The 20,276-nt window shown below is 45.4% G+C and overlaps 1 protein-coding gene across 25 annotated transcripts in view; it reads left to right on the plus strand.

The window, feature by feature from the left end:
* The window catches only part of HIRA (histone cell cycle regulator), a 103,783-nt gene that overhangs the window by 4,637 nt on the left and 78,870 nt on the right, over positions 1–20,276 (plus strand). For 13 of the 25 annotated variants that reach the window (XM_077948998.1, XM_077948988.1, XM_077949004.1 and 10 more), the window contains 2 exon segments: positions 17,713–17,775; positions 19,888–19,998. In XM_077948998.1, the coding sequence (XP_077805124.1) occupies positions 19,920–19,998 (79 nt within the window). In that variant the 5' untranslated portion in view covers positions 17,713–17,775; positions 19,888–19,919. 25 annotated transcript variants of the gene reach the window in all.

Below are 20,276 nucleotides of genomic sequence, written 5' to 3' on the forward strand. Positions count from 1 at the left end.
CTTTGGTGAAGCCCATTCTAACCAAGAGGGCCAGGACTGAAAGAACTCTTGTCCACCTTTGACCTCTGGTTCACACTTTGATGGCAGTGTTATGAAAAGGGATTTGGGAAATTTTCAAGAACAGGATAATTTCCCAGTAATCACATGACCTTATGATGTGTGTTTTCTCCTGTCCTGCGACTGGATTATTTTTACCCCTACCTTGTGTCATTCTGAAAAGGATTTGAAGCTGTCCTACTGAGACCTCAGCATGAAAATTAAATAATTCAGCTTGAAGGGAAAATGTAGGCAGAATCGTATAATGATAAAGTCAGGAGTGGGTGGGTAAGATCCAGCCTGCTGCTGGAGGGCACTGCAGACCTATGTCTGATAATTGTCAGGGAAAGGATCCTAATGGTGAGGTTATATGATTGCAGTGGTTGAGAGATAAACTTGGCAGTTGCTCTAAATCAGTGATTCTACAAGGCAATGTCTAGAGACATTTGTGGTTGTCACAACAGGGTTGGGCAGGGTAAGTGTTGCTGGCATCAAGTGGGTAGAGGAGAAATCTACTGTTAAACATCCTATAGCATGCAGGACAGCCCACACATGGAGAACTGTCTAGCCCCAAATATCAATAGTGCTAAGGGTGAGAAACCCTGCTCTGAATAAGTTATTTGCCTTTTGGTGTATTTGTCTTATAGTTACGACTAGACTGTAAGTTTCTTGAGGACAAGAATTTTGTCTTCTGTTTTTGGAATCAGATATCCTGCTCTGGAGTCTCTGTGCCCTGCTGCTTACTAGATATGTGACGAAAAGTTTTTCCATCTCTTTTCCTAATCTGTTCATGAAGTCAATAATTCTTGCCCCACCTGCTCCATATGATAGCTCAGAAAATGCAGATTCTCTCAGCAATTTCTCTCCTGACCTTTGCCTGAAGACAGTAGGCTGATTTAGGAAAATAACCAGAGTACATCTGAAGAGTCAGAAGAAAACTGGGTGAGATTTTGCTGTGGATTTTTCACTAATTTATGCAACAAACATTGAACCTAGAAGGTAAGAGTTCTGGGGGGTCCAGGGGTAAATAAGGCTCTCTCTGAATGGAAAGCTGTGTGGAAGATAGATGAGAGATTGACATACAAACCATATTCTAGAATGCAGGGCAGGGGAAACAGGAGCTAGAGGAATAAGCATGATAGCCCAAGGAGGAAGGGCACTTCTCCAGCAGAGTCGGGTTTGTGGATGTGTCCTTGGACTGAACCCTGATGTGACTAGAATTGTGATGGCAGAGAAGGTGCTACAGCACATGAGACCATCAGGAGAAAAGGCCCAGAGGGTGAAAGCATTTAGGAAAAGACATAGAACATGTTAGGAGGGAGGCTAAACAGGGCAAGAGGGAGAATGGGGCTGGGAGGCAGAGCCTTGCCAGCAGCTTGAACTTCCTTCTTGGGGTTAGGGGAGGAGAGCATTGAGGCTTCTGAGGAAGCTGGATAAAACACCCAACCTGTGTCTTAGGAAGGCCCTGAAGGAGTTAGGAGTTTCCAGCCTTGGTGAGATGCTCAGGGAGACAGGGAGGTCACAGGTGATGGAGGTGAGAAATAGAGAGGCACTAAAGACAGGGTAAAGGTAGAATTAATGGGACTTGGCCATATAGGCAGGTGACTGTAGATTTGGGCCACTCTGAGTTTACTTATTTATTTATTTTATTTATTTATTTTGAGACAGTCTAGCTCTGTCACCCAGGCTGGAGTGCAGTGGCATGATCTCGGCTCACGGCAACTTCCGCCTCCCGGCAACTTCCGCCTCCCGGTTCGAGTGTTTCTCCTATCTCAGCCTCCCGAGTAGCTGGGATTACAGGCACATGCCACCACGCCTGGCTAATTTTTGTATTTTTAGTATTTGGTATTTAGTATTTTTGTATTTTTAATACATATTTTTGCCATGTTGGTCTGGCTGGTCTCGAACTCCTGACCTCAGGTGATCCACCTGCCTTGGCCTCCCAAAGTACTAGTATTACAGGTATGAGCCACCGCGCCCAGCCACTCTCTGAATTTTTTTCTTTAATACGCTGGAGAAAGAGTATGGATGAAGGCTAGGAAATGGGATTTTCTTAAACATTTGTTTTACTCTAAGAAGTGGTTGAAAAGCTATTTTCATTTCATGAGCAGAATCATAGTTACACAGCTGGGAGGGACTTCTGGGGAGGTTCTGGCCTTGACCACTGAAGCCAAGTAGGAGACCTGCTGCCACTGTGCTGATCTTGGGTCCTGCTGGTGACCAGGAAGAGGATGCTCTGTGTCTGGCTTGACCCCTCCCTTTCCCCAGAGGTTGCCAGCATGTTCTGTTCATCCGGGGTGTTTGCCTAGGGACTGCAGAGGTATCTAGCACATGAACCAGAGGTATGGAATGGGCCCTGGGGACCAAAAATTTATGCAAAGTACATTTTATCATCCTGCCAGAGTCAGCAACAACACCTGGAAGTGAGTGGGATTGTGAACAGTGTGCATATTGTCAAACAGCACAAAAGGAGAGTTGCAAATATTGTAGGATTGCCTGCCTTGTTCCTTGTTAGCAGAACCCCAATTTTTTTGGTCTGCCTTCTGCAGGCCAAGCTGCTGATAGCCCTAAGCTGGTGTGTGGGTAAGTGCCAAAGATTTGTTGAGGAACAGCTATGTAATGCCATTTCGGCCCTTGAGACTGGGAGGGGACGTCTGCTGGAACCTCCTAGGTAATTAGATAAGAGGAGATGCTTGAAAGACCAGTCTCTTCTGCTGGACTTTACTAGGTCTGTGTGTAAAAGCCAGCTTTTGACCGTGAGGATGGGGCCAACACTGATTACAGGAGAGGAAGACAGAGGGACATGTCTCTTTAAGTTGCTAAATTAATGCACCCTGAAGCTGACCTATCTCAAGACTTGTTATATATGATAGAGGATTACCCTTGAAATTCTCTATGACTTGCAGCAGTACAGTTTGCAGATGGAAACAGGCTGAGTGAGATGAGGTGACCCCCCACCCCCAAGATTCCTCTAGAAGTGATGGAGATGTGTTGAGAGTCACACTTAGACTCCAACCCAAGCCCAGACTTACTCTTTCTAATTTGCTAAGCACTGGCCTCTGTGCTGAGACTGGCCACTCTGTCCTGGAGAACTTCAAGCCCATTTCCTCCTCAGAAGGACAGCTTTCAGAAACCATGTGGTACAACATGGGACCAGGAGTCTGGTCCCTGGAGCTTGTCCTCTGACTGCTTCTGTAGCCATTCTGAGTGCCTTGGGGCTTCTAACCTGGTAGGTTTCTCCTGAAGTGTGCTTGGTGAGCCTTCTCTGGCATTTGGTTTTCAAGAGTTCTCTGGTTGTGGGGTATCGAGAATGTTTTCAGTGAGAAGCCCAAGGGAGAGGTCTGTGCCCCAGCCTTGGACTTTGGGTCTTCCCCATTGGCCTGATTGGTCCAACGAGGTCATGTGCCCTCTCTTGCATCAGTCATTGTTGCCTACTGGCTTACATAAGGGACACAGTGGATATCTGAATAAAAATGGAGTTGTATTAGATACCTCCCCGGGGGAACATACGCTCCTGGAAAACAGACTTTGTCTTTGCTCATGCCCTTTTCCCAGGGCCAGGAATGGTACTTGGTACACACCATAGTAGTCACTCAGTAAATGTTGAAGGAGTGCTGAGTGCTGGAAGTTGGTGATGGAAAGTGACTAATGGATGGGCAGCTAACAGTGTCTGTTGTCCTTGGCTGGTAGAGTTGATGTGCTGCACATAAACTTCTTGTTCATCCTGGCTGGCTCTTTCTGGTGGAATCTGCTGGCAATTCCAATGATGAGGGGAAACACTCTGCCCAAGCCTTACCCAAGGAGTTCATTTACATGATTCTGTCTTCTGGAGCTTTCCATTTTAGGAAAGGAGGTGGATGAAACAGATAGCAAATGGTTTTAAAACACTCCTGGCAAAAAGAAAACCCATTTAGATTAACATTTGTTGCTCCTCAAAGCATTATCTGCCTCGATGCATTAAAAAACCTAGGGTAGGCCAATTCCCTGGGAGGCTACCCTGGCAAAAACCGTTGTGGTGACGACCAGACAGAAGGGACAGGTCCAGGGATAGACCTACATTGGAGCGAACTCCAGGTCTGCTTCATTCTCTAACAGAAGGTCTCACATAGAAAAGACACTTGATAAATTCACTACTGTTTTAAGAACTGAAAATGTATGTGCATGTGTGCATGTGTGTGTGTGTGTGTGCGCGCGCGCGCGTGTGTGTGTGTGTGTTTTCAGCTCTTAAAACAGCAGTGAACCAAGCAACATGCCAGGCTCTTGAGGAGCAGCCTGTTATGCATCCTGGCCAGTGAGACTGAGATGGGATCTGCTGGGGGTTTCCTGTGTAAGTGGAAAAGAGATGTGGGAGGGGAGCTTCCTGGTAAGACACAGCGGAATCACAAACAAGATCCTGTGAATTGGAGAAACAGCAGACTTAGAGATGAGGAATGATGAGGCAGAGGCCGGGGATAGACAGGTTTAAATGGGATGCTTTGGCAAAGCCTGAGTGAAAAGGTAGCATTTGAGCAAGGACCTTGTTGCACGAGTCAAATTCTGAGCTGGAGATTTTTGCATGCAGGATTATTGGAGAGGGCTCTTGGAATCCACACCAATGAAGGAGGGAGGGAAGCAGGACCAGACAGAGGGAGAAGGCAAGCTGTGATGTAAGCACAGAGAAAGCCACAGCCAGCCCTGCTGGGAGTTCTGGCGCTGGGGAAGCCCTTTAGAGTTGTCCTGGGTTGGGGTGGGGGACCCAGGCCCTTTACTCCTGTGTCCACAGCCTGGATATAGGCTGTTTTGGGAAGGATACCTGACCTTGCCAAAGGAGTTCTTCCACTGAGGGCAGGTCTGACCTGGAGAAAGACTATGCAGGGAGCTGTTGGGGCTGCCAACACTCCACAGATAGCTGTGGGAATGTGCTTTAGTCCCTGGAGGGTAGGGACCTGGGCATGATACCACAGCATTCACTGCAGGCCTGATGGAGATGAGGAAGGTGCCATCTGAGGGAAGACCATTCCAGGCAGAAAGAAAAGCTGGAACTTACCTGGAGGGTTTGAGCAGTAGCATGGATGTCATTGTGGTTGGAGCAAGGCAACAGCTGTGAGAGAGGAGGCCAGAGAGAGAATACCAGACTGACTGGGAGAGCCTAGTAGGCTACTAGAAGGCCTTGATTCTCCCTGCAAGGGGAGTAGAGGATGACTGTGATCTGACGTGGGTTTTAGAGATCTTTCTGACTGCTACATGGAGACTAGATTCGTTGTGGGGGACCGGGGGAGAGAGGAGCCAGGAGACCAGTTATAACGCTAACTACTGGTAGTAATCCAAGCAAGAGATGGTCTGGATCAGGATGGTGATGGCTGTGATGGAGAGAAATGGTTGGAGCTGGTGGAGGAGACTGTGTGTGTGTGTATGTGTATGTAATACATTATATGTATATATGTGTTTATATTTATATGTGTGTTTTATATATATTATATATAATGTATATAACATATGTTATATATTTTATATGTATTTTTATGTATATATATAAAAAACGCATTCTTTTCAGGTATAATTTACATAATAAAATGTCCAGACCTTAAATGTATAATGTGTTGAATTTTGACAAATTAATGTACTTTGTAACCTGTTCCCTGATAAAGATAAGGAACATTTGCATCTCTCCAGAAAGTCTGAGTTATGGGTATGTTGGGAAGGTAGTGTCAAATATGGGGTATGAGATAAAAGAGAACAGGCCAGGCACGGTGGCTCACACCTGTAATCCCAGCACTTTGAGAGGCTGAGGCAGGCAGATCACTTGAGGTCAGGAGTTCGAGACCAGCCTGGCCAACATGGCAAAAACCCGTCTCTACTGAAAATACAAAAATTAGCCAGGTGTGGTGGTGTGTACCTGTAGTCCCAGCAACTCGGGAGGCTGAGGCAGGAGAATTGCTTGAAACCCGGAGCCGGAGGCTGCAGTGAGCCGAGGTCACATCACTGCACTCCAGCCTGGGTGACGGAGCAAGACTCCATCTCATCCACACACGCACACATACACAAAAGAGATAAGAGAGAACAGAAGGATGAGTTCCAGTCTAAGGGCAGAGTTGCTGCCTACTGAGCTCAGTAAGACTGTGAAAGAAGTTAGGAAAAATTAGAAAATGCACAAAGGAAAACACATTGTTAAAACTTTTAATGTGGTCTTTCAGACCATTTGGAAAAAAACAGCTGGGTGATTTTGTGATTTTAGAAGACACATTATACAACTGTCTGAATTTTTTTAAGACTTTAGCCAAATCCCCATCAGTCACCGTAGCAAATCCAGTGTCTTTGGTGTATAGCCTCCCTTACAGACCTTGCATTGTACAGATAACTGGCATAGCTAAAATGTTACTGTGCTTTTTTTTTTTTTTAATTGAGACGGAGTTTTGCTCTTGTTGCCCAGGCTGGAGTGCAATGGTGCGACCTCAGCTCACTGCAATCTCTGCCTCCAGGGTTTGAACAATTCTCCTGCCTCAGCCTTCCGATTAGCTGGGATTACAGGCACGAGCCACCACGCCCAACTAATTTTTTGTATTTTTAGTAGAAATGGGGTTTCACCATGTTGGCCAGGCTGGTCTTGAACTCCTGACCTCAGGTAATCCACCTGCCTTGGCCTCCCAAAGTGCTGGGATTACAGGCGTGAGCCACTGCGCCCAGCCTGCTGTGCATTTTTCACTTAAATAGTAGTGTAGGTTTGTTGTCTTCTTAATTGTGGTTGTTGTTGAGCTGGCAGATTTTTCCCCTGTGGAAATGTAGCTTTTAATTTTCTAGTGGAAGTAGGTGGAAGGGACTAGATTTATAGGAGTACATTTTGCAGATAACTTTTTGTTGTTAAATTTAAGGGATATAAGTGCAGTTTTGTTACATGGATATGTTGCTTAGTGGTGAAGTCTGGGCTTTTAGTGCAACCATGATATACATTGTACCCTTGCAGATAACTTTTTTTTAAGAGACAAGGTCTTTGTAGCTCAGGATGGAGTGCAGTGGCATGACCTTAGTTCATGGCAGCCTTGAGCTCCTGGGCTCGAGTAGTCCTCCCGTGCAGATAGTTTTTAGGGAATACCTCTGTTCCGCAAAATGAGAGGGGAAAGAAGTATAAAGAAACAGAAATGCCTTTTACCAAAACTTTTTTTTTTCTTTTCTTTTTTTTTTTTTTTTTTGAGGCAGTTTCTTTTTGTTGCTCAGGCTGGAGTGCAGTGACGTGATCACGGCTCACTGCAGCCTCAACCTCTTGGGCTCAATAGATCCTCCTGCCTCAACCTCCTGAGTAGCTGGGACTACAGGCTTGCACCACCACTCCTGGGTAATTTTTGTGTTTTGTTTTGAATTTGTTTGTTTTGTTTTGAATAGATGGGGTTCACCATCTCTACAAATTCTCTCGAATTCCTCAGAGCAAGTCATCTGCCTGCCTTGGCCTCCCAAAGTGCTGGGATTACAGGAGTGAGCCACTGTGCCCAGTCTCAAAACTTTGTTGATCATACGTTGGCAGATGCTTCAGGAGAAGTGATTAAGGTCTCCTACATGATATACCTGTGACATTTTTCCACTTTAGTTTGTGGTATGCGCGCGCGCGCGCGCGCACACACACACACACACACACACACACACACAATGGTTGTATGGTGCAACAGCTTCCTTCCTGTGCTGTTTTCAGTCTCTTAGGCATCTGACACCTATGAGATATCATTGTGTTGTGCTTACTAAAGAAGATAGGGATAGTTTTTGTGGTCGAAAGTGGTAGAGATAACAGCAGCAGATGACTCTGTGAACCAGCCAAGGGTGTGCTTCCCACCTGCAGGCAGTTGGTGAAATCTGAGTCCCTACAGCAGGAGATCAGGAGCCTGCCTTCCAAAGATTGTTACACAGGTGATACTGAAGGTGTGTTTGAATGCAGCGCTTCTGTCATGAGCTTTCTCTAGCCATTCAACAGCAACAAGTATTTATTGTTGTGCCTGTTATGTGCCAAGCCACAGCTCTGGGTCCTGAAGATGAATTAGTGAATAAAACAGACAAAACAGCCGATCTACTTACTGGAGTTTACATTCTAGTGGGCAGAGTAGACAGATACAATAAAGGAAATTAGTATGTAAGAAATTCCCGAGGAAACAAGTAGATCAGGACTAAGGGGATTTGTTGTGCCGTGTTGGGGAAGTAATCCTTTAAATCAGAGTTGTTAGGGTAGACCTCAGTGTGAGGGTGACATTGAGCAAAGACCTGAAGGAGGCAAGGAAGAGTCGGTACAAGGCCCAAGATAGGAGTGCACCTGGTACAGTCCAAGAAAAGAGTAGGACCAGTGATGGTGGGGGTTAGTAGGAGATGAGGTCAGAAAAGTTGTGGGGGTGGGGTGGCTATTGTGCAAGGATTGTTGGCCTCTCCTCTCAAGGTCTGGCCTTAACTGTGTTGGGGCAGACAGTGGGTAGAGAAGGTTTGGTGGAAAGATCAGACCGTTATAGAGAAGATCAGGGTGAGGTGTCTAGAAGGCAGTCAGCCATAGGAGTTACTTGCATATAGGTCACATTAGTGTGTTTCGCTGATGAGTTTCTCCAGAGGGATTGCTGCTTATAGAGTGTGCATATTGTCACCTGCACGTGAAAAGAATCATTTTTATTATGACCTAACCTCTGGTGTTTGGATATTTACCTCTACTGCCTTATATGTTAGTACACACATGTATATATCGTTTTTTAAAAACAGGCCTTGTGTGTGTGTGTGTTTATTTCTTATCGAGATGATTATAGATTCACACCCAATTGTATGAAATACTGAGAAGGCACTTCTGGCCTTTGCCCAGTTTCTCCCAATGGTAACATTTTGCAAAACTGTAGTTGACATTGACATATGCTACCTATTTTTTAAAATTTATTTCCCCAGTTTTATTTGTACTTATTTGTACATGTGTATGTTTAATTCTATACAATTTTGTCACCTGTGCAGGTTCATGTATCTACCACTGCAGTCGAGATGCTGAACAGTTCCAACAATTTTTATATATTTTTTATTTTTTTGAGACGGAGTCTCGCTCTGTTGCCCAGGCTGGAGTGCAGTGGCGTGATCTTGGCTCACTGCAAGCTCTGCCTCCTGGGTTCATGCCATTCTCCTGCCTTAGCCTCCTGAGTAGCTGGGGCTACAGGTGCCTGCCACCACCATGCCCGGCTAATTTTTTTACGTATTTTTAGTAGAGACAGGGTTTCACCATGTTAGCCAGGATGGTGTTGATCTCCTGACCTCATGATCCGCCTGCCTCAGCCTCCCAAAGTGTTGGGATTACAGGCGTGAGCCACTGCACCCCGCCTACAATTTTTATAATTATACCCACCTCCCTCCTACACTCCTCCATTTTATTTATTTTTATTTTGGTTTTGTTTGGTTTTTATTAGCATTTTAAAAATTGTGGTCAAATACACACAATATAAAATTTACTATCTTGATCATTTTTAAGTATGTAATTCAGTACTGTCACAATTCACATTATTGTCCAACCAATCTCCGGAACATTTTCATCTTGCAAACCTTTATACTAGTTAAGCAACAACTCCCTGTTTTCCCCTCAACTCAGACCCTGGCAACCACCATTCTACTATGTGTTTCTATGAATTTGACTATTTGTAGATAGCTCATATAAGTGGAATCCTACAATATTTGTCTTTTTTCACTTACCATAGTGTCTTTGAGGTTCATCCACATTGTAGTGTGCATCAGAACTACTTTCCTTTTTAAGGCTAAATAATATTCCATTGTATGGATATACCACATTTTGTTCATCCGTTCATTGGTCAAGGGACACTTGGGTTGCTTCCACTTCTTTACTGTAGTGAATAGTGCTGCTATGAACATGGGTGTACAAATAGCTCTTCAAGACCCTTCTTTCTTTTGGTTATATACCCAGAAGTATAATTGCCAGATCACATGGTAATTGTATTTTTAACAAGGGTTATAATTTCTGTACACCCTCACCAACACTTCTTTCCTGAGGTTTTTTGTTAGTAACCATCTTTTTTTTTTTTTTTTTTTTTTTTTTTTTTTTTTTTTTTTTTTTTGAGACAGAGTCTCACTGTGTCGCCAGGCTGGAGTGCAGTGGTGGGATCTTGGCTCACTGCAACCTCCACCTCCCAGGTTCAAATGATTCTCCTGCCTCAGCCTCCTGAGTAGCTGGGACTACAGGCACACGCCACCGTGCCCAGCTAATTTTTTATTTTTAGTAGAGATGGGCTTTCACCATGTTGGCCAGGATGGTCTTGATCTCTTGACCTCTTGATCCGCCCACCTTAGCCTCCCAAAAGTGCTGAAATTACAAGCATGAGCCACTGCACCCAGCCATCAGTAGCCATCTTAATGGATGTGAGGTGGTACGTAATTGGGGTTTTGACTTGCATTTTTCTACTGATTAGTGATGTTGACATCTTTTCATGTGCTTGTTGGTCATTTGTATATCTTTTTTTTTTTTTTTTTTCTCAAGATGGAGTCTCACACTGTCGCCCAGGCTGGAGTGCATTGGCACGATCTCAGCTCACTGCAACCTCTGCGCCCTGGGTTCAAGCAATTCTCCTGCTTCAGCCTCCAGAGTAGCTGGGACTACAGGCACCCACCACCATGCTCGGCAAATTTTTGTAGTTTTAGAAGAGACAGGGTTTCACCATGTTGGCCAGGCTGGTCTTGAATTCCTTACCTCAGGTGGTCCACCCGCCTCAGCCGATCCACCCGCCTCAGCCTCCCAAAGTTCTGGGATTACAGATGTGAGCCCTCGCACCCTGCCTCATTTATATATTTTCTTTGGAGAAATGCCTGTTGAAGTTATTTGCCCAATTTTGAGTCATGTTGTTGAGAAGTTTTAGTTGTTGTTGAGTTTTAGGATTTCTCTATATATTCTGGACATTAATCCCTTATCAGATATGTAATTTGCAGATATTTCTCCGATTCTATGGGTTGCCTTTTTATTCTGTTGATATTTTCCTTTGATGCACAAAAGTTTTAAATTTTGATAAAGTTCAGTTTATTTTTCTTTTATTGCCTGTGCCTTTGGTCTCATATCTAAGAAATTATTGCCAAATCCATGGTCAGATGCAGTGGTGCACGCCTGTAATCCTAGCACTTTGGGACGTCAAGGTAGCAGATCGCTTGAGCTCAGGAGTTTGAGACCAGTCTGGGCAACATGGTGAAACCCCATCTCTACAAGAAATACAAAAATTAGCCAGGCATGGTGGTGCACTCAGTCCCCAACTACTCAGGGGACTGAGGTGGGAGGATTGCTTGAGCCTGGGAGGTCGAGGCTGCAGTAAGCCAAGATCATACCATTGCACTCCAGCCTGGGTGACAGAATGAGGTGCTGTCTCAAAAAAAGAAAGAAAGAAAGAAAAAAGAAAAAAATATTACTGCCAAATCCAATCTTGTGAAGCTTTTCCCCTGTGTTTCCTTCTAAGATATATATGCAGGTCTTTGATCCATTTTGGGTTAATTGTATATGGTACGAGATAGGGATCTAACTTCATTCTTTTGCATGTGCAGTTTTCACAGTACCATTTGTGAAGGAGACTGTTCTTTCCCCATTGAATGGTCTTGGCCCCTTGTCAAAATCATTTGACCATATACAGAAGGGCTTATTTCTGGGCTCTGTATTCTGTTTTTCTGGGTGTCTGTCTATGCCTGTACTTCACTGTTCTGATTACTGTAGCTTTGTAGTAAGTTTTGAAAGAAGGAAGTGTGAGATCCCCAACTTTGTACTTTTTGAAGATTCTTTTGACTGTTCAGGGTCCCTTAAGATTACATGTGAATTTTGGGATGGAATTTTTTTTTTTATTTCTGCAGAAAGTACCATTGGGATTTTCACAGGCATTGCATTAAACCTACAAATTACTTTTAGGAGTTTTGACTTTTTTTTTTTTTTTTTTTTTTTGAGACGGAGTTTCACTCGTTGCCCAGGCTGGAGTGCAATGGCACAAACTCAGCTCACTGCAACCTCTGCCTCCCAGGTTCAGGCAGTTCTCCTGCTTCAGCCTCCCAAGTCACTGGGATTACAAGCATGTGCCACCATGCCCGGCTAATTTTTGTATTTTTAGTAGAGATAGGGTTTCTCCATGTTGGTCAGGCTGGTCTCGAACTCCCGCCCTCATGTGATCCGCCCACCTCAGCCTCCCAAAGTGCTGGGATTACAGGCATGAGCCACTGCTCCCAGCCTAACATCTTAAAGTTATTAAATCTTCTAGTCCATGAGTACATACATACTGTTTTTTCACTTATTTGTGTCTTTGATTTCCTTCAGCAATGTTTTATAGTTTCAGTATACAAGTCTTTCGCCTCCTTGGCTAAGTTTATTCCTACAAATTTTATTCATTTTGATTCTGTTGTAAATTGAATTGTTTTCTTAATTTCCCTTTCAGATTGCTCATTGTTGGTGTATAGAAATGCAGATGACTTTTGTTTGTTGATTTTTTTATCTGCAACTTAGCTGAATTCATTTATTAGCACTAATAGTTTTTCTGTGGAATCTTTAGAGTTTTCTACATTTAAGATTATGTTGTTTGCGGCTGGGCGGGGTGGCTCAAGCCTGTAATTCCGGCACTTTTTAGCTAGGCATGGTGGCACACACCTATAGTCCCAGCTACTTCGGAGGCTGAGGCAGGAGAATCGCTTGAACTTGGGAGGCAGAGGTTGCAATGAGCTAAGATTGTGCCGCTGCACTCCAGCCTGGGTGACAGAGTGAGAATTTGTCTCAAAATAAATGAATAAGTAAGTAAGTTTGTGTTGTTTGCACCCACCTTATATATATATATATATTTTTTGAGACGGAGTCTCGCTCTGTCGCCCAGCCCAGGCTGGAGTGCAGTGGCGCGATCTCGGCTCACTGCAAGCTCCGCCTCCCGGGTTCACGCCATTCTCCTGCCTCAGCCTCCCGAGTAGCTGGGACTACAGGCGCCCACAACCGCGCCCGGCTAATTTTTTGTAATTTTTAGTAGAGACGGGGTTTCACCGTGGTCTCGATCTCCTGACCTTGTGATCCGCCCGCCTCGGCCTCCCAAAGTGCTGGGATTACAGGCATGAGCCACCGCGCCCGGCCGTTACCTTATATATTTTTTGTTTTGTTTTGTTTTTTTGAGACAGAGTCTTACTCTGTCACCCAGGCTGGAGTTCAGTGGTGCGCCATGTTGGCCAGGCTGTTCTCAAACTCCTGACCTCAAGTGATCTACCTGCCTCAGCCTCCCAAGTGCTGGAATTACAGGCGGGAACCACCGTGACCAGACCCACCTTATATTTTAGTATTGTTTTGTAACTGTTTCATTTAATAAATGTTTCAAACATTTTCTTATTTTTAATTCTATATTTGTCAACATTGGTTAAAACCAAGTTCTGCTGGGCGGTACAGGAAAAGTGTTCCCAGGAGCAACATTCACTGGGCAAAGGCCTCAACTTTCCCAAGCTTCATTCCAAAAGGACGTATGCACATGTGTTCCAGTCAGCTCTACCCAATGAACTATCAGAGCATAAAAGCCCAGAGACTTTCTGGAGCCAAGCCGAAGGTCTGCTGAGAGGGAAGGGCCAGCGCTCTCCATTGTGCCCTCTTTGCTTTGCCTCTGGCCACCTCTCTCTGCTCAGAGTTTAAGTTCCCATGTTTAGTCCTCTTCTAGGAATCTTTCCCCTGGTGTGAAGGAGGGTACGATTCTACCCAAGCATGCCCTGTCATAATCCCAGCTTCCTTAATGTATTCTTTATTCCCTGCCAGATGGGAAGCATTCATGCTGCTCTTGTCAAATCAGCAAACCCCCAGACAGTAGACAGTGACTGACTATATTGGCTCTGTATTAGGTGTGCAGGGACAACATTCTGATCTGGGGTTGATCTAAGGATAGGTGATTGCTTGGTGTCTCCAGAGTCTAGGGTGTGTTAATTTGTCTTTTCTTTCTGTCTCTATTACAAAGAAAGTCCAGACACTGGAGGTAGTTGGGAACTCATCTTTGTCGTTATCATGCGGTGCCGCAGGAAGAGTTTTCTAACTAGCTCGGCCAGAAGGTCCCTTTCCTCAGCTCCACCTCAAAGACCCCTTTAGAAGAGGTTCATTCCTGGCCGGGCGCGGTGGCTCACGCCTGTAATCCCAGCACTTTGAGAGGCCGAGGCGGCTGGATCATGAAGTCGGGAGATCGAGACCATCCTGGCTAACACGGTGAAACCCCGTCTCTACTAAAAACACAAAAATTAGCCGGGCCTGGTGGCAGGCACGTGTAGTCCCAGGTACTCAGGAGGCTGAGGCAGGAGAATGGTGTGAACCCTGGAGGCGGAGTTTGCAGTGAGCCAAGATCGTGCCACTGCACTCTAGACTGGGTCACAGAGTGAAACTCTGCCTCGAAAAAAAATAAAAAAAAAAAGAAGAGGTTCATTCCCAATGATGGAATGTGAGTGACTGCTTTCCTTGGGACGGAAAGGTCTAGTGCTGTAAGGAGGTGGGGAGCCAGCACTGCGCTGGTGTCTGTGTAGGTCCCCTACCATATTTCATCTCATTTACTGCACAACACTAAGAAAGGAAACATGGTGCCAACAAACCAGGCACGCCTTCCACCAAGGTGTGTCCTCATCGTGTGAAATGGATGCATCTTAGAAGTAACGTGACACAGCATCTTAATCTGTCTCACAAGGTGCTTGTAATGGTGAATGTGTCCTCCACATTTTTGCAGATTGAGAAATGGGTGTGGCCAGGCGTGGTGGCTCATGCCTGTAATCCCAGCACTTTGGGAGGCCGAGGCAGGTGGCTCACCTGAGGTCAGGAGTTCAAAACCAGCCTGACCAACAACTACTAAAAATACAAAAATACAAAATACAAAAATTAGCCAGACGTGGTGGCGTGCGACTGTAGTCCTAGCTACTCGGGAGGCTGAGGCAGGAGAATTGCTTGAACCTGGGAGGCAGAGGTTGCGGTGAGCCAAGATCGCACCACTGCACTCCAGCCTAGGCAACAGAGCGAGACTCCATCTCAAAATAATAAAATAAAATAAAAAATAAAATCTCAAGGCTTTGCAGCTGGGTAAGTGGCAGGGCTGAAGATTCAGCCCATGATGTTTAATGCCAAAACCAAAACCTGTTGCCAGCCTCCATCCCTGCCTTCCCCTGGAGCCTGGAGGCCCCCACCCCCATTTTCCACACTGCTATTGTGGAGCCTGAATGTGAATATGACCTTGGAATTACCCTGCCTTAAAAGTACCATTAGAGAAATGTCTGAGCTCCTTACTGATGCTTGCTGAGCCCTGGCCATCTCTGTCTCCTCTTCTTTCTCATACCCTACCTGCACTCTGCTCTGCAGCAGCACATCAGCCTATTTCTTGATTCCATGCTGTGCATCCCCTCAGCCTGAAATCCCTCTCCCTCACCCGATCTTCTGGCTAACTCTTACTCAACCTTTGGGACCCAATTCAGTTATTATATTTACAGGAAGCCCGAGGCTGAATGAGTCAGGTGGCTTTCTACTTGTGAAGTGTCCATCAGCGGACATCTTACTAGGGGAGTTTGTATGATTATATATCTTTACTTTCTCATTGCTTAGCTTAATGCCTGGCACATAGTAGAAATCTGCAAACAGAGACTGAGTGAGAAAACATGCAGTCGATGCTGTGAGTGGGCATGATCTAAAGCGCACAGGCTCTAATTGGTACCTGTGCAGCTGAGCCTGGCTCAGCCTGTGTGTGCTCTTGGGTAGTCGGGGGAACTGTGACTTGCAGGTAAGGGTTTCTGATGTGCTTCTTGAGGGGACTCATATCATACAATGTCTCACAGACTTATGGAACTGAAAAGCACTCCAAGGGGAGGGGAATGTTCCGCCCTGATTGCCTGTCAAGACCAAGGCTGTCAGCTAGAATATTTTTTGTTAAAATGACAAATGCCCAGCTAAAGTTGGCTTAAGCAGAAAAGCAAATGAATTGGCATTTTGGGTTATCTCTTATATGACAAACCCCTAAATTTGCTGGCTTAAAACAATAACAGTTTTATTATTTGCTCATAGTTCTGCAGCTTGTCAGGACTCAGCAGGTCCAGCTCATCTTGGCTCTATGGAATCTGCTGGGATGGCTCGAATAGCTTGGGGATAGAACACCTCACCAGGCCTGTGTCTGTGGCCTTGATTCTCACTTGTCCGGGCTCTTTGATGCTCTACATGTGGCCAGTTTGGGCCTCTTCAAAACATAGTGGTCTCAGGGTACTTGAACTTCGCACATGGCAACTAGATTTCTCCAGAGAGCCAAAGTTGAACTGCTAGACTCTTTAGGCCTACACCTGGAACTGGAGCAACATTGCTTCTGTCATTTCCCTTTGGTTAAAACGGGTCCCAGGTGTTTCAGATAAGGGATACTCAACCTGTACTACATAATGACCAGTAAGAAGGAAAGTGTATTTTCTCTCAAGTTCATGCTTGATTTGACTGCACGGCTACGGCTCTCCACAGCAGGGTGCTGCCTGGGTCCCATGCTGGGCAGTGCCTTTTGGGCATCAGCATTTAATTTTCAACACTTGCATGGGAGCCCTGGCAGGACTTCACAGTTCTCAGGCAGCCACTGCCTGCCCACACACCCCTGACCCCAGTAGTTGCTGAGTGATTCTAGGGCTGGTGACTCTGGTACTGTATCCACATTGCCGCCTCTTGGGTGACAGAGACAGAACATGTTCAATTCCACACACCCCTGACCCCAGTACTTGCTAAGTGATTCTAGGGCTGGTGACTCTGGTACTGTATCCACATTGCCGTCTCTTGGGTGACAGAGACAGAACATGTTCAATTAAGAGACTCTTGGCAGCAGCCCATCTATATCAGCAATTGCTGATGCTTAGTTCATTGTCATGTATCTCCTTTGCCACCGAACAAATATTGCTGCGCTACCATGCACTGGGTACTACGCCAGAGGGAGAAGATGTGATGAACTCAACAGCAACTGACATACTACTTGTAGCTCTTGTACCTTTGTCCTAGAAGCAGGGAGCTGGACAAATGCCCTCCAGGCGTGAGTCCCTTCTATGGTCTGCTGGGTTTCAAGCTCCTACAGTGCTTTTGCCAGTCTGATCCACCCACCCAGCCAGCCAGCTAGCTTCATGGGATCCTAGTGCAAGCCTCAGAACTAATAGCCACAGTCCTTTCTCCTGGAGGAATTGAACAGCTAATTTAACATAGAATACAAACTGTGAAGGAAGTTCAGCCAGAGGAGATGCTGAGATGGCAGACTGTATGTGAACTTCACAGCACAAACAAAAGAGGGCTGTTTGGAAGCAGAAGTATGACAAGTGAAGAAATGCTCCTTGGTTGCAGCCAGCCCTGGTCCTGCTCAGCTGTCAGCCAGAAAAGACAAATAGTGCTCCTTCTGTCCAGGCTGCCAGTCAAGTGCAGATCTGCACAATAGGGAGATGTCTGGAGTTATAGCTGTGTGCCCTTTTCACTAAGTACCTGTGACTCAGAACTTTAATCATGAACAGCTCATAGCCTTTACAAACACACATCCCTGCAAGATGGCAGACAAATGCCCAGGCATCCTGTGGGCTCAGCCATTCTCAGTGATGGAATGCTTCCTCCCACTGTTGGACTTTCAGCAGTCTAATGTTTGGAGAATCTTCTAGCAGTTTAGACTTTAACTGAATCTGTTGAGTTTGATACTCTTCAATGAATAAAAGCCAATTTAGATATTGTATTTTTTTTTTCTTTGTTTCCAGGCAAGCCGATTTTTTCAGTTGATATTCACCCTGACGGGACCAAGTTCGCAACTGGAGGACAAGGTATGTTTATGGAATAATGAAAGGGAAAACTTAGCAGTCCTGGCACCTTGCTCTTCTCCTGCTGTCCATTTAACTGTAGAGGGAATACTTGCTATTTTTCAGTACAGATGCAATGCTGTTTAAAATGTATAGTTATAATGTGTTATCTAAATGGATAAAATCAAAATCCTTTTATGGCTTTAGTGTGCTCTCTGTAAATATTTTGGCAGCAGGTTTATCATTCTAATTTCTGTTTATTGGGTTAATATTAAAATAAGTTTGTATCCCCAAGCTTGTTGAGCATCGAGAGTGGCAGGTGGTACAGTGGGCAAAGCCCAGCCCCAGAGGCAAGGGCTCTGTCAGTATTTTTCTTATCTGAAAAAAGGGAATGAGAGTGGTTTAAGCTTCTAAAGCAATCATGTAGTTATTAGGCCCATTTTCTCGTCAAAGGAATTCAGCTAGGTTAAGGAGAAAGTACACTGTGGGCAAGTAAGAAAGCCCACACCATTTGAAACTGTTATTGGTAGTATTGCCCTTCTGCTGCAGCCAGCATCTTTTGCAATGTTACATGGTTCTATTTGGAAAGACAGAGCTGTTCTTCATGCTAGGACACCAAGGTGTATATATAGTGACAGAATGTAGCATTCCACAGAGCCCAGCCCCCTGTCGTCTTCACCCCAGAACAGGGCCTCCCTCCAACCAGGCCTCCCCAGGCAGCACTTAGAGAGTGACTTTATGAGCTTTAGGTCCTCGGGCCAGGTGCTGCAGGGTGGGTTTCCAGCAGATGGTTCCACCCAGAGTCAAGGAGCTGGAAGGGAGTGTAGGGAAGCTGTGGGCAGGGAAGCCTTTCTCTCCTTCCATGCTGTGGACTGTACCCAAGAGGAGGTGCAGCACATGAGAGAGAACACATGGACTTAGCTGGAGGAATTAGAGGGTTTGCACCTGTACCCAGAAGACACACATTTTACCACGTTGGTCCGGCAGAAATGTTTGGAACTATTTTTACATATTGGCCAAGGGGCAGTTTCAAACATGCTTTATGGTAATTTTGGCATGTTCATTGAATTTGGCCCCATTATAATAGGAAATTAAGTGAGGGGCTAAACTTTGTTAGATATCAGTGATGGAAAGCTTAGAAATCATTACTAAGGCCGGGCATGGTGGCTCACACCTGTAATTTCAGCACTTTGGGAGGCCTAGGCAGGCAAATCATGTGAGGTCAGGAGTTCAAATCAGCTTGGCCAACATGGTGAAACCCCATCTCTACTAAAAATACAAAAATTAGCTGGGTGTCATGGTGTTCGCCTGTAATCCCAGCTACTCAGGAAGCTGAGGTAGGAGAATCACTTGAACCTGGGAGGCGGAGGTTGCAGTGAGCCGAGATCATGCCACTGCACTCCAGCCTGGGAGACAGAGCGAGACTCCATCTCAAAAAAAAAGAAAGAAAAGAAATCATTACTAAAAGGCATGGGTATATTTTTCAGCCAAGCAATACATCACCTCATGCACAGGAGCCCTAAATCCCCTCTTTTGGTTGGTCTCTCATCTGTAGGTAACTGCAAAGGGTAGATAACAAGATAATGAGCCCTTTTTCCTGTGTTCAGGGTGCATTTGGGTCTCAAAACAGTCAGCTCTGAAACAGCCTAAATTCCAGGCAGCCCCTGGAAGGCGAGCCCCACTGTGTGGGGCTGTGGTGTGCTTTTCTTTTTCCTTTTGGGGTGTACATAGAACGGAAAAGGTCTTGTGACATTGACTTTCCCTTCTCCTCATTTCACAGATGAGGAGTCAAGGAGTCAGAGTCTAGGTGCTGGGGGGGCATGAAGACCTTCTAGGGAACCCTGGTGGATCCGTGTTAGAGGCTAGACCAGAGCTCAGTTCCCTCCTGATTGCTAAAGTTCTTTTTGTAAAGTCAGGTTGACTTCTGCTGACTGCTAAGTCCTCTCTGTTTGGTCCCCATGAGTACTTATCATCTTTTCTGTAACTTAAATTAGTAATTTAAATTCAGTCTCCTTAGATCTAGTTAATTATTATTTATGGAAGCTAAGCGAGGACTTCTCATTTAATTGGACATTAAATATTAATATCAAATTTCTACTCCTTGCACATTCAGTAATTTCTGCTCCTTCATTCCAGGGCAGGATTCTGGGAAGGTTGTGATCTGGAATATGTCTCCAGTCCTCCAGGAGGATGACGAGAAGGATGAAAATATTCCCAAGATGCTTTGCCAGATGGACAATCACTTAGGTATTACAGAGTGGCCCTTTGCAGGCTTTGCGTGTTGGCAGAGTGCCCAAGGTTAGCACATGTGTTTGTAATTAGAAAGATAAGGCCCCGTGCGGCGGTAACTCCCCTCGGCCTGCTGTCTGAAGGCACAGATGTTGGCTGCACACCTGGGTGAGTTATTCGGCAGAAGACTCGGCCCGCCCACAGAACCATCTTTGGACAGTCTGCAGGTACCTCTGGTGATTTCCTGCTCATGAGTCGTTACTGCCTGATTCCATGGGGCTTTGGGGCCAGCGACC

The sequence above is a fragment of the Macaca mulatta genome, chromosome 10 (genome assembly GCF_049350105.2).
Source record: "Macaca mulatta isolate MMU2019108-1 chromosome 10, T2T-MMU8v2.0, whole genome shotgun sequence".
Lineage (NCBI taxonomy): Eukaryota > Metazoa > Chordata > Mammalia > Primates > Cercopithecidae > Macaca > Macaca mulatta.